The following is a 13354-nucleotide window of genomic DNA, read 5'->3' as shown; positions in this document are numbered from 1 at the left end:
TCCCCCAGAGACACCCCCCCCCCCCAGGATGAGCGATGAGGATGTGATTGTGAGCCAGTGCAAAGGATCAGGGAGGTTGCAAAGTGAGGCATCTGTCAAGAGTCTCCCAAAAGACATGGAACTTGTAGCACCGTAGTTTTTCATGCTTGAGGCACTGAATTTTTAAGTGGGAAAGGAGAACAAAATTACCTGCCAAAGTTTCAGCACAGATGTGCCTGAACTCAGGCGCTGAATAGTGCCCTGATGGCTGGGCAACAGATCTCGGGGGCTATCTTCAGGTTCAGAACAAAGGGAGGAAAATAAAGAGCTTTTAAAGCCAATCCCGTTCCTTTTATTTGACATATTTAGCTGAGCAATTCTCTGTGACAGTATCATCCGCAGCAAAGCCGTCCTGCTTTACAGTCTGCCTGTAATGCGTTTCCCAGAAAAGAGGCAGAGGCAGCAGCCTGCCTTTCAGGGTAACCTTTGGAAGAGGGGGAAGAGGTCGGCACGGCTCTCCTGGCTTTCCAGACGCTCTGAGGTCCCCTCCAATGCGCTGCAGGGATTTCTGTACACACTGAATAGATCTTTTGACATTTAACATTCTGGCAAATTGTGATAAATCCATGTAAGATGTAAAAACTCGTGCATTTTTAATGGTGATTAGCTGTGGGGATGAAACTTCAGAGAAAATGGCTGGATTTTTTTGACTCTGTTAGATTAGAGTCAAAATTAGATGTTTTTGTGGATGCCTGGTTTCGGACTAAGCCACATAATTGATCTCACGCAGGGGTAACCTGGTGAAATACAAGGGTTTGTGTCATAGGGCAGATCAAATTAATATGCTTCAAGAGCCCCTACTGGTTTTAAAACATCGCTGAGCTTATTAGAGCCACTTGTTATGAAAAACCTCCCGGGGAGGAGGAGAAGTGCAAGAAACCACAGGCAGGGGAAGGCGTTCCTGTGAGCAGCGAGCACCTAGAAGTGCACCTCCTTCCACCCTCATCTTCACAAAACCTGTTCTTGTTCTCCTGGAAGGGATATCCTTTCAGGCCCCTGACAAAGTCCAAAGAGGGATGCAGCCGAAACGATGCTCAAGCAGCTGGCAGGAGCTGCTGTGCTCCTCCTGGCACTGCACACCTGGAACAGCTGGGCCAAGCCTTCCTGAGCCAGTCGGGGCACAGAGCATGTCATCCTTATAATTAAAATTAATTCCCTGAAGTGCTTTCTCCTCTTCCCCAGACACAGCAAACAGCTGGAGGCTGAGATTACGGACGCTGATGCCAATTAGAGCTGTGATAAGGGCAGACGCGTGGGGAGCGTGAGCGCATGGCTCTGCTGCGGAGAGACGGCACTTGGAGCTCCTCTGTGTCGAGGTACAAGGCAGCTTCCAGCTGGGCAGGGGGCAACGCCGGGCCAGCAGGGCAAGAGTGGCCACAGCAGTCCTGGGAAAGAAGCCACCAAGTCCTATCCCGTCGTGTCCCTGCAGTGGTACGTGTTGTCCCATCCGTGTATCCCACACTGTGGAGGCTGCCTGGGGGCAGGCGGAGTGCACCCACTTGGCAGTCCTCAAAGGAGCTTTGGGAGAAGACCCACAGGGCGTAGAACACCAGCAAGTCATTGATGGAGGTGGCAACTTGTCTTTGCAGGTCGTTAAAAAGCTCTTTGTGCTTTCTCGGTGACAGAGAGTCTGTTCAGGGTTTGGGAATAATAACTGAGCCCACCTTGGGGCGGCGGGGAGGTGTTTTTGGGAGGTTGGACTAGATGATCTCCAGAGGTCCCTTCCAACCCCATATCATTCTGTGATTCTGAGGTCCCACGGCCGTATGGGACTGTGATTTTCCTTCTCCCTTCCCCTCCCAAGCCCATCTCCAGCTGCCCCTGCTCACCCCTTCCTCCCAGCCCACTCTTCCCTCTTGCAAGCAAAATTACAAAATCAGGTGGTAAAGATTAAAACCACTCTTGAAACCACCCTGTGCAAGAAAGGAGCATTTAGAAGGCTAAATCCTCCAATCCCCTTATTCCAATTAGGGTCCTTTCTCTTACAGACCTGGGAGTGGTGCGGGACAATGGCTCCAATCTGCTCTCAGCAGATAGCAGCGTCACAGCGGCTCCTTGCCATGGGGAAGGTTCACCTGCAAACGTAGAAGAGAACATCCCCACTGCACACATGGACACACACGCATACACATTAAGAAAGGAAAAAAAAAAAAAGAATGGGGGAGGTAGAAGTTCCTGAACACCCCATAAGCTGATTAAAGGGTATTTTACTTTTACGTAGGAAGGATTTAGCCATGCAGTTCCTAGTACCATCTGACCTCAATAAACTCCCATGCCATGGGCGGGTGCTGCCATAGGATGGGGTCACAGTCTGTGCCTGGGCTCCTCAAAGGTCAGCTGCACCTAGGCGGCTTCAGGAGAACCTGTGACAGCATGGCTGGACGTGTGGTGGATGAGATGGACCTGCCCCAACCTTCTCAGCCTGTCTTGACCCTGTGCACTTGGCCATCTAAGACCTCAGAGAGAGCAGCACAGCGGCTGTAGGAGCATTTTGGGATGCATGTTTTGGCCAACCAAGGTGTCTCCGTGAAGAAGCGCAGCCCCAGCAGATCCTGAGTTGCTGCAGTAACACAGCTAGGATCTGGACAATGGACAATCTGGCAAGGGATACCACCTTGTAAGGGTTTCCCTGGATAAACAGCAACCGCAAAGGCTGGATGGGCTTTCCTAGCCCAAGGCAGAGGCAGCAATGTCCACATGACACTGTAGGAGCATTTATCCAGCCCGTTCTTAAAGCTCTCTGGAGATGGAGTCTGAATGTACCCACACTGCTCCTCCAGCCACAAGGTCTCTTCTGATCTCCTGCATCAATTTCTTTGAAGTGGGAATGGGAATTTCTCCCCTTCACAACTCCGCATGACCCCCCGGAGCTTTGTGTGCTGATTTTTGGGAGTCTGCCTGCATCCTTGCGGTGTGGGGTCAGGATACCCAGCTTTATGAAACCTTCTCTTTTTCAAAATGCAGTTTCTCGTGTCTCTTCTGCCAACACAGAAAAAGGCCAGGCTCATGTGCTCTCACTAAATATTGCCAAATTTGGGGCTAATACATTTAACGTAGTTATAAGATGCTGCATTTCTCACTGCAGGTTTGGTGACCCCTCCCTCCCGCCGTAAAGAGGAAGACAAAGACCTTCCTCTGCCGCTCGCAGCTTTGATGCCTTTGGGATGGCTCAGCTCGGTCGCAGTATCCGTTAGGTCCCCTTTAATGCAGAGCCTTGGTGTTGAATTGGGGATGTCCCCTCCCTTTAACCTTTGCTCACTGCCACACAGGAGGGTGTCCCCAGCCGGCAGCGCGGCTGCTGCGAATAGCCCTGGCACCCACTGGATTTACTTAATGCCGCTCACCACAGGTCCCTCCACGCTGCGCCGGTCAGTCGGCGCCAAGCCTAAGCACAAGTGACTGCACTGAGATCCTGGTGGCTTTCCACATGGCAGTGTCCTCAGGGCGGCTGGTCTCCTGCTCAGGGGTGGCCCCAAGGCTCAGGGACCCCTTCTCCCTCCTGCCCCGGGGTGTCTCTCCCTGCCCTCCTCAGGGAGTGTTGATGCACGGCCTCAGCGCTCCTTTGCGGCGCTTTGCTCTCCGTCCTGTAAGCACGGGGTGGTGTCCCACGGGCAGGGAAGTCACCGGAGCTGGTGACGAGGATGGGCTCAGCTTCGGGTACGACAGCTCTGCAAGGAGCAGGGCTCGGATGAGGGCAATAATTTCCTTTTCCTTTGTCATTCTTGGAGTCGATGACGGGGAGCTTTCCTCTGCAGCGCTGCTGCAGGGAGCTGATGGGTTGGATTGCGGTGATTAATGGGTGATTTAATCACGCTTTGTGCCTGCTGGATGCCGGCAAGGGGAACCTCTGCTCCCACTTGGAATGCTCACGCAACTGGAGACTGGGAAAAGCAAGGTGCAAATTCACAGAGCTCCTTTCAGCCGATATTGCTAAGCAGTACTGTTTATCACTCCTGTTTCCAGAATGTCTCCTGATGAGAATTTAATGCTAATTCTGGTTAAAGGAGAATCAGATGTTATTTCAGGACTGGGGATTTGGTTTGGGCTCCAGTTTATTCAGGTATAAATTTCAGCTTGCAAAAGCTTTTGAGTTTCCTTGCACTAATTTCCTTACCAGGAGCCTCAGGAGCTGCGTTTTAGCTCAAGCCCGTGGTTGTCACCTGCATTATGGTGCAGCGGAGCTGGACACGGCCGCACGCTTTTCTACCCCATCACCTTTTCACTCCCTCACACTGTTGCTGCAAGGCCAACCCTTTTTTTTTATTGCAAAGTAGATAAATCAGGTTACTTAGTTCATGGTCTTCCAGTCCCCAGAAGCTTTTACTCTCCTGTCAACTCACCCTCTGCTGCCATCGTGGGGCCACCTCGTCATCACAACCTCTTCCCTGTGCCTCTTACCTAGACCCGGTGAGATTCTCACAGCAAACTGATTGCCCCAGAGCCTGGGGGCATTTCAGGCCCATTGAGGTTATTTGCAAAGAAATGGAAATCTCAGTAGTCATTTTTAGCTCCCTATATGTTGTTTAGCCATTTTTTTAATAAACTTTTTTTCCTTCTTGCCTTGTTCCTACGTGGTCTTTCTCAATTGCAGATGAGAACACCACCATGAGCCCACGCTGAAGCCAGCCACAGCCAATGCAGACAGAAAATATGAATATAGAAGATATGGCGATTTAAATGCAAAGAACAGAAATACAAGAATTGCAGATAGTGCTTAGAGACGTGGTTCAGCGATGGTTTTTTAACAGAGTTAGGTTGATGGTTGGACTCAATGATCTTAAAGGTCCCTTCCAACCCAGGAAATTCTATGATTCTATGTCACTAGTGTCACCGGGGGCTCCCAAAGCAGGGCTGGGTGCCCAGAAGAGCTTTCAGCTGCCATGGGAGAAGGACGTAACTCACAAGGTGTCCACATCTCGTTGTGCAGAGAGGAAATGCAGTGAATGAGGCCGTAACACCACAGAGAGTTGTATCAGAGCGACTGGGAGGGCTGCAGGAGGAATGCCAGCAGGTCGTTAGGGAAAGGAGAGGAAAATGGTTGGGAAATACCTGGATAAGTGCAGGACTGACCTGCACCCTCTCCAAGGAGGAGCAAGCAGTGGCCATGGCACCTCTCGGTCCTCCAGTGCTGGAATGGGAACTGGAATGTCTCTGCTGTTCCTTCCCCTCCCTTTTGCGGGGTCTGGCTGCAGCCAGTGGGCAGATCCAGCGGCGCTGAGGCATCCTGCTCAGCAGTGGGTTGGTTATTCTTTCAAGGGAAAGATGACAGGGAAAATCAGGACACTCCCAGCCCTCTAGTCACGGGGATGCCCTCTGCTTTTCCAAAGAAAAAAAGATAAGTAAAGAAGAAAAAGTATAATATAGCTCCTATTTCTCCAGTTGGAAGATAAGAAGATTTATTTATAATGATTAATCCTTCCAAGCTAGTTTATACAACATAAAGAAGGAGAGAAAGGACATAATCCTATTTTCTCCCTCCACTTCCATGTCATGTTTAGTATCAGTATTTGAGAGCAAACAGCTCCAAACCCCAGCAAAGGCAGGGAATACATTCAGGCTGTTTTCTGTGCATGTGTAAGTATGCTTCATCCTTTGAAGCTCTGCTATAGTCTGTTCTCAGCAGACCTTTCCCAGACACGGCTGTGAAACCACAGCCTGAAAGGTATTGTCCCCTCGTGCAAAAGTCACCCCTCATCCTACTGATCGGACAATGTTTGCCCTAAAAAAGTGACACGTCGTTTAGCCAAATTGCAGGTACACACACACACTCACCGGCAGTTCCTGGCAATGGCAAACACAACCCAAGCCAGGATTGAAAAAGAAGAACAGAAGATTAAGCTCCTATCAAGAGGTAATTAAAGCCAGGAGGAGAGATAATGATGACAATCACGATGAATCAATCGGTAGAGGGATGTTTGCCCAACTAATTACTGTCATTATAGACAGAAGCAGGAATTACTACCCATCAGCAGAAATACAGTCCATCAAACTGCTGCGAGTGACCTGATCAGGTTTAGAGAGTAATTAAAACGACATTCCAGCCTGGATGCATTATTTGCTGTTAATCACGATTACTCATATTCATATCTTTCCCCAAATAATTGCTTCTGATAAGGGCTGCAGATTTAAAGGGGGCGATGGAGGGGAGTGGGCCAGTGGTGCATGGTAGCCAGCTGAGAGACGGGAGTGCCCTCGGGTCGGTGAGTACCTCTGGGCTGACGCCGTCAGCCTGGACCGGCTGCCTCCTTCCCTCGGCCTGTTTTTGGGTGGTGGATTTCAGGCTTCCGTGATGCTTTGCTGAGCCGTTGCCATGAAGCCACCCATCTCCTGAATAGCGATGCTGGTAATATGGGTAATATGGGGGGGTTTCCTCCTCTGAAAGGAGGAAAGAATGGAGCCCAAACAGCAGCTGGACCAAAAGGCTTCCAGAAATACACGGTCTTTAGTTTTAGGTAGAGCACAGTGGATGGGCGGGAGGAAGAAGCTGCGTGAACTGGTTGTGTGCCAGCCTTTTTGGAAGCTCTCCTATCGCCAGTGCTCCTGCAGGGTGATGGGAGCTGTGATCCAGCAGAGCCTTTGGGTGCAATCTGACGTTTCAGCAGTAGGATTTGTCTGCTGGGAAGAGCTGAGACGTGCCCAGGTCCTGGGCTGGCTTGGTGTGCGCTTCTGTCAGCTAAAGGTCCCAGCTAGATAAGGAGTTTGCATTTACTGAAAAACAGCGTAACTGGGGAGGGCAATAAAAAGCTCAGAAGTATCTTAAGAAGGTTAAATAGTTCTACTGTGATGACTCTGAAGATCTACCTCCTTCCAGGGTCTGACTGATTAAAAAAAACCCAATGCAATACATCATTATTGATACACAGATGTTCCCCAACAGCCATTACCGTCCCTAGGAACTTCAGCAAGCACAGGGAAGACAAAATGATCTCCAGAAAGGGAGAAGACAAGTCGATCCACTTGATTAGCAGCTAGAAAGGTTATGAGGAGGCGAAACTCTGGAGCTAGGGATGGGGTTTAAAATGGACTCTTAAATGCGGTGCGCTAAGACAAATGAGAGCCCAGGTTTGGCACAAGGAAGGGCAAAATTTCTTCTATTACTTATTCCGCCCCCCTCGAAGCCAAATCAGGCAGGAAAACACAACGCTAGAGCATCAGAAAGTGTCTGTGAGATGAAGCTTATGGTTCCTTAATCGTGCAGAACCTCTCACCTCTCTGCTCTGCAACCCCCATTAAATATTCACGCTGTGGCTTACGGCGAATAAATTTCTGTATAAATCCCCCACTCGTCTCCTTCCTCCTCTCCCCTCTTCTCATCTTGCACCATCTCCAGAGCAGCAAACAGTCCCAGAAGGGCGGCTAGAAAGGGTTCGGGAAACTCTGACAGTCCTTTAATGCGCTTTGTACCGGCTGGTTTCAGACTAAAATAAAACCAAAGCGGGAGGACTTTGATTTTGAGTTAGCAAGTACTGTCTGAGAGTTTCCAGGACAGCAACTGAGGAAGCGAGGTTTGCTTCCCTGCCGGAGGAAGGCAGGGATATTATGAATTGCGGATATGGCTCCTGTGTAATCCCTGGGGAGACGTGAGCGCCCTCTCATACAGGCACACACACATCTCTGCAGGCACAGGGCTGCAAAAAGAGCCTGGAGATAAAAGGGAAAAACATGCAATGGCTTGTGATAAACAAAATGTGCTTTTCTTTTCTTTTTATTTCAGTAAAAAAACCAAAATACAAGGTTCTGCTGCCACTGAAACGTGTTATTTCTTTTTTCCTTCTTGGAAGATCAGAGGATAGGCAGATGCTGGCACACACAAGAGCCCTTCCCTTCCCCTGTGTGTAGATGAACTTTTATTTGGTACATGCCAATTTTTTTTGTCTGAAAAAAACCTGAACAGGTTTCCTCTGGGCATCCTCTAGGTATATTAATAACTGTTCACGTGGGATGTTTTCATGGGTGCTTTAAATCCTCTCCCTGAAAGCTCAGCTCTCAGAGACTTACAGTAGAATGGGGTTTATTCCCTGGTGTGGTGCCGCTGATGGGTTAACTCACATGATATTCAAGGCACATTTTACCGACTCACAGCAAAACCCCAGCGCACGCGTTCCACAGAGCCAGCCTCGGAGCCGTGCTCCGGGACTGCACGGAGATGGTGATGGGATAACAACTACAACCAACTTCCACCCGACAGGCGACACGAGTGATTTGAATTGTTCATCTTTTGTATTTTAAAGAAATACTACCTTTGCTGGTAGGAATTCCTGCCTGAGTCGGTTACAGCGGAGTTATTGGTACAGCTATGTCTCCTGCGTGGCAAGTGAGCTGTACCAGACAGAGACCAAGGTCATTTGTTCCGCTGCTCATAAAACCCTGTGCTTTAATTCAGGAGAGAACATGGTTTGCCGGATGACTGGTCTGTGGCAACTAATTCTTCCCTTGATTGTCCTCTCACACTTCTCAGCATCTCTTCCATCCCGGGAGAGGTAAGCATTTCTTTGCCTCTGCTTCCTTTTTCTCTGTGGCTTTTTGTTCAAAGAGCCTGCTAGCTATAAAGCCAGCCTTTTATCTTCCTTCCAGAACTTGCATCTGCTTGACTGTTGGGTTTTTTTTTTTCTTCCCTAAATTGAGTTCTTCCCTAAAATGAGTGCAAATGTTGTAAACATTTTTCTTGCTTAAGAATGGAAACATTGATTTGACTTGATTCAGGAGAAAAAATAAGGACCCCAAATAGATCAAACTGCAGTAAAAAAGACGCTCTTGAGTCTGTTTTCCTGCTAGGTCCTTCTCTGGCCTTAAACCCAGGCCTTTTCACTTCTTTTTTCTCTTCTAATCTCCCAGGACCGAGAGACATGCTGATGGGCTCTTCCACAGTGAGCTCAGCAAGATGAATGGCAATGCCTATGTGCGGCAACTAGTCAAACATCTGGTGGGCCTCAAGGAGAGGTAAGGACCAGCCAAACCCACCCTCTTGGGACATGGAAGTCTCCAGCAGGAGATGGGATCCCAGCAATGAAGTTCAGTCCCAGTACAGGTTGAGGGCTGATCTGCTGGAGAGCAGCTCTGAGGAGAAAGACATAGGAGTCCTGGTGGACAATAGGATGACCATGAGCCAACAATGTGCCCTTGTGGCCAAGAAGGCCAATGGCATCCTGGGGGGCATCAAGAAGAGTGTGGCCAGCAGGTCGAGAGAGGTCATCCTCCCCCTCTACTCTGCCCTGGTGAGGCCACATCTGGAGCACTGGGTCCAGTTCTGGGCTCCCCAGTTCCAGAAGGACAGGGAACTGCTGGAGAGGGTCCAGCAGAGGACTACAAAGATGATGAGGGGCCTGGAGCATCTCTCTGATGAGGAAAGGCTGAGGGACTTGGGGCTTTTTAGACTGGAGAAGAGAAGACTGAGGGGGGATCTGATCAACACCTGTAAATATTTAAAGGGTGGGTGTCAGGAGGATGGGGCCAGTCTTTTTCCAGTGGTGCCCAGGGACAGGACAAGAGGAAATGGGCACAAACTTGAATGTAAGAAGTTCCACCTAAACATGAGGAGGAACTTCTTCCCTTTGAGGGTGGCAGAGCCCTGGAAGAGGCTGCCCAGAGAGGTGGTGGAGTCTCCTTCTCTGGAGACATTCAAACCCTCCCTGGACATGTTCCTGTGGGACCTGCTCTGGGTGGACCTGCTCTGGCAGGGGGTTGGACTAGATGATCTCCAGAGGTCCCTTCCAACCTCCTATCATTCTGTGATTCTGTGAATGAAGGGGGATGCCCATGGGGCTGAACTGTCTCCAGCTCCAGAGCCAGCCCGAGCACTGGCCTCATCCAGAAGATGCCCAAGATGAAAGGAGACAGAAGAGGAGAAGGGGGGGTGGATAGAGGTGTCCTTGATGGTGGGAAGAGAGAAATTCCCGTGTCCTGTGATAAGCCCCACACCACGGGGCTGGGAGGAGCAGCTGCTGTACTGCATTTTCCCTGACACAGGTCCCAGAGGCACTCGGATGGACTCTTCACCAGCGAATACAGCAAGATGAGAGGAAACGCTCAGGTTCAGAAATTCATTCAGAATCTCATGGGCCGCAAGCGCAGGTAAGGGCTCTGCTTCCCGGGGGAGGGGAAGGCAGGTTGGGCCGTGCAGGCGGCAGGGAGGCAGGTCCCAGCTCCAAGGACAGGGGGGTGGCGCAACCAGTGGTTCCGAAGAGTCAGGAAAAGGGCAAGTGAGCTTGGACCAAGCAAGGGGCTTGGTCTCCTCCCGCTAAGCTGTGCCTGGAGCTGCTCTGCAATAGCGGAGAAATCCCACCAGCCGGCCTTGCTCCTCACAGCAGGCAGAGCAGGACACAAATCTTCTCACCAAGGCCATTTCTAAGCATAAACCAACATTTTCTAGTGCATGTGCATATCAAGCTTAATCCATAGCACACAAAACTTCACATCGGATCACAGCCTGGGATTTTTTTGTTTGCATTTTGATTTAGCCTTTTGGGGAAAGTTGTAGGTGGTTTACCTACGTCAAATAAAGTGCCAGAGAAAATGTTTGTAGGTAAATGGGGTCCGTAGCAGAATGAGGAAAACTTGTGGGTTTCACAGTCCCCACCCACGGCTCTGACTGCCAGACTGGGCTGGCTTTAGACACAATCATATATATATGGCCAATACGAGGTCTTTGACTCTCTTTGGGAATGCAGTGCATATTAAAATGCATATTGAAACCTGTCCATTTGCCAGTTGCCTCCAGGGGAGGTTCAGATTGGATATTAGGAAAAATTTTTACACGGAAAGGGTTATTGCACATTGGGATGGGCTGCCCAGGGAAGTGGTTGAGGTACCATCCCTGGAGGGATTCAAAAGACGGGTTGACACAGCGCTTAGAGACATGGTTTAGTAATGTGGGGGGTTCTTTTGTATGGTTTTCTTTTGGTTTCTTTTTTTTTATCAGAGTTAGGTTGATTGTTGGACCAGATGATCTTAAGGGTCCCTTCCAAGCTAGATGATTCTATTCCAGTAGTTTCCCCTGGAAGTCACATAGGAATGACATGGTCAACTCAATGGGTCTGGGATGGTCAACTCAGCAGTTCCCAGATGACGTTGAAAAACTGAGGAGCTGAGAATCTGTATCCTCTGAGTTACCTGCTTCTTTGGTATGCTTGTTACCTTGGTGATACACAGCAGTTAGCCTAGTTTCCCCTGGAAGAAAGAATCCGAGCCTGATTTGAAGACAATACTTCTTTTCCTTCCTGCACATCTACGGTGACAGTCAGCAGGTTAATGGAGCGTGGACCATGGGTGAACCCGCCTTCCAGACAGCAGTGCTGCTTTACAGCTGTGGTGGTTAGACTATTTGGGGGTTTTAAAAAAAAATCTTATTCTTTTTATTTATCTAAACCAGCTCTCCAGGCCCAGTCAACACAGATGTGCAGGGGAGAGAAGAAGGAAACAGCCATGAGGAACTTTGCTTTATGTGGTTGTACCAGAGCTTTCTAAACACCAGGTAGGTGGGACAGATTTGTCACCTCTATGGCCCTGCTCACCACGGTATGAAGCCGAAGGAGGACTTTTGGTAACTTGTAAATGTCCAGTTTTTGCCCGAAGCGCAGAGTTCTAATGTCATGCAGCAGATCAGAAGGGCTCAGCTGATATCCCCACAAATATCCTCAAAAAGGGAAGGGTGGAAGATTTATTAAATTGTCCATATTTCAAGACCACTTCTGCCTCATTCCCCAGGCAGTGTCATTGCTGAATTGCAGCCCTCCATCGCATACTTTTGTACCTCCTGTCCCTCTGGCACGCTCCAGGGCTGGTTTGCAGAGCTAGAAAAGCAAATGCTCTACTCTAACTGCAAGGTGGGATGCGGCTGTGTGCAATCTCACTTGATTTCCATGCCTGCCTCCACAGTAATCTCTATTTCTACGTGCCAACGCCACCCGGATTCAGTTTTGCCTTACCTAAAGCAAAGCTGGCATTGAGATTTACAGTTCAGAAGTGCCATATAAAAGCCAGTTATTAAAAATAATAAAACCCATGGAAATGAAATAATATCTTTTTCTAATCATAAAGTTGTCATCCTGGGCTGAAAAAATTCATCCCATTAGGAAACCTGATCTGACAGTTAAAATAGAAAGCCTTTGCTACCCTGTCGTGATTCAATTATTAATTCAAACACACACCTCAGGACGGGCTGTCCCAGCATCTGGACACTGTCTCTTGCTAGTGAGCAATCACTTTCACTTAGACATCTCACTGTTAAATCACTCAAATCAGGAGGAATAAGCTGGTCCTTAGTACCTCTTGTCCACATTGCCCAGAATAAATGGGGATGATAAGAGCAATAGTGGGGTGCCTGGCTGCAGCCAGCCGTCATCTGCGTCCCTCTATCCTGTATCTCCTCCCTGGAGTAATCTTTGAATTTCACAAGGTGGCCTCGTCACCCTTCCTGCAGTCCGTGCCCCCAGGAAAAACAAACTATTACTCATTTTTTCCCTTCCAACAGCCACTCGGACAGCGATGCCAGGGAAGCTGCTGCAATTACCAGCCAGTACGTTTGCCCCATCTCTAAGCACCTGGTTGCAGACATGAAGGAAGACACAGAGAGTTTCGACTGAAGGTGAAGTGAAAGAAGAAGCCAAGGGATCGGGCTTTGCGTGTACATAAAAACCTTGAAAATAAACAAGGAAGCTATTGAATTTGCTTAGGAAAAACTCTTGAGATCAGCAAAAAAAGAAAAAAAAAATCTGGAAAGCAGCCAAATCCCAATAAAACCTCTTAGAACATTGGGTGAAATACATGTCGGTGTGAGCTGGTGTCAGTAGATGGAGCCTGAACGAAGCACATCACTTCCCCTTTGTGTTCGCATCCAGCTGCCTGCTTCTGAACTCAAATAAAGCTTTATTAGCTACGCCTGTGCTTTGGCTGCTTTTTGGGAAACAGTAATAAGGTTGGTATCATTACCAGGTTTTGGACCATTAGGAATTCCAGGGGTGGGGAGGGGAGAAGTATTTTACCAGGCTTCCCCCACGTGTGGCCTGTTGGGATTAGCTGGAGTCCGTGGCCACATCTTCTGGGGCTGGGACTCAGGACTGCTCACACTACCAGGGCCTCCATTTAGCAGAAACTTAGTCAGGTGCTGGATTTTATTGCAAAGAAATGTAGCGAGAGTCACACAACACAGATACACCCTGTAAGTATTGTTTCCACTCCATTCTGCCCCTGGGTTTACTGGCCCAGCTTTCTCACAGCCACTGAAGACAAATCTCCGCTCGGAGGAATTTGTTCCCCCCATTTAACAAGGTTTATGTGTTATCTCCGTACCACGCTCCCCGGCAGATTCCCTCCTCTG

At 49.1% G+C, this 13354-nt stretch overlaps 1 protein-coding gene across 1 annotated transcript; it reads left to right on the top strand.

Moving 5' to 3' along the window:
• The first annotated feature begins 8430 nt into the window (after positions 1-8430).
• Positions 8431-12620, top strand: SCT (secretin). Its single transcript, XM_074149858.1, has 5 exons — positions 8431-8519; positions 8875-8979; positions 10006-10110; positions 11408-11509; positions 12509-12620. The coding sequence occupies exons 1-5, from the start codon at positions 8431-8433 to the stop codon at positions 12618-12620; spliced, it is 513 nt and encodes a 170-aa protein (XP_074005959.1).
• Positions 12621-13354: the final 734 nt, after the last annotated feature.

The sequence above is a fragment of the Numenius arquata genome, chromosome 6, assembly GCF_964106895.1.
Source record: "Numenius arquata chromosome 6, bNumArq3.hap1.1, whole genome shotgun sequence".
Lineage (NCBI taxonomy): Eukaryota > Metazoa > Chordata > Aves > Charadriiformes > Scolopacidae > Numenius > Numenius arquata.
The sequence above is the reverse complement of the archived record's forward strand: the minus strand, read 5'-3'. Positions and strand labels throughout refer to the sequence as shown.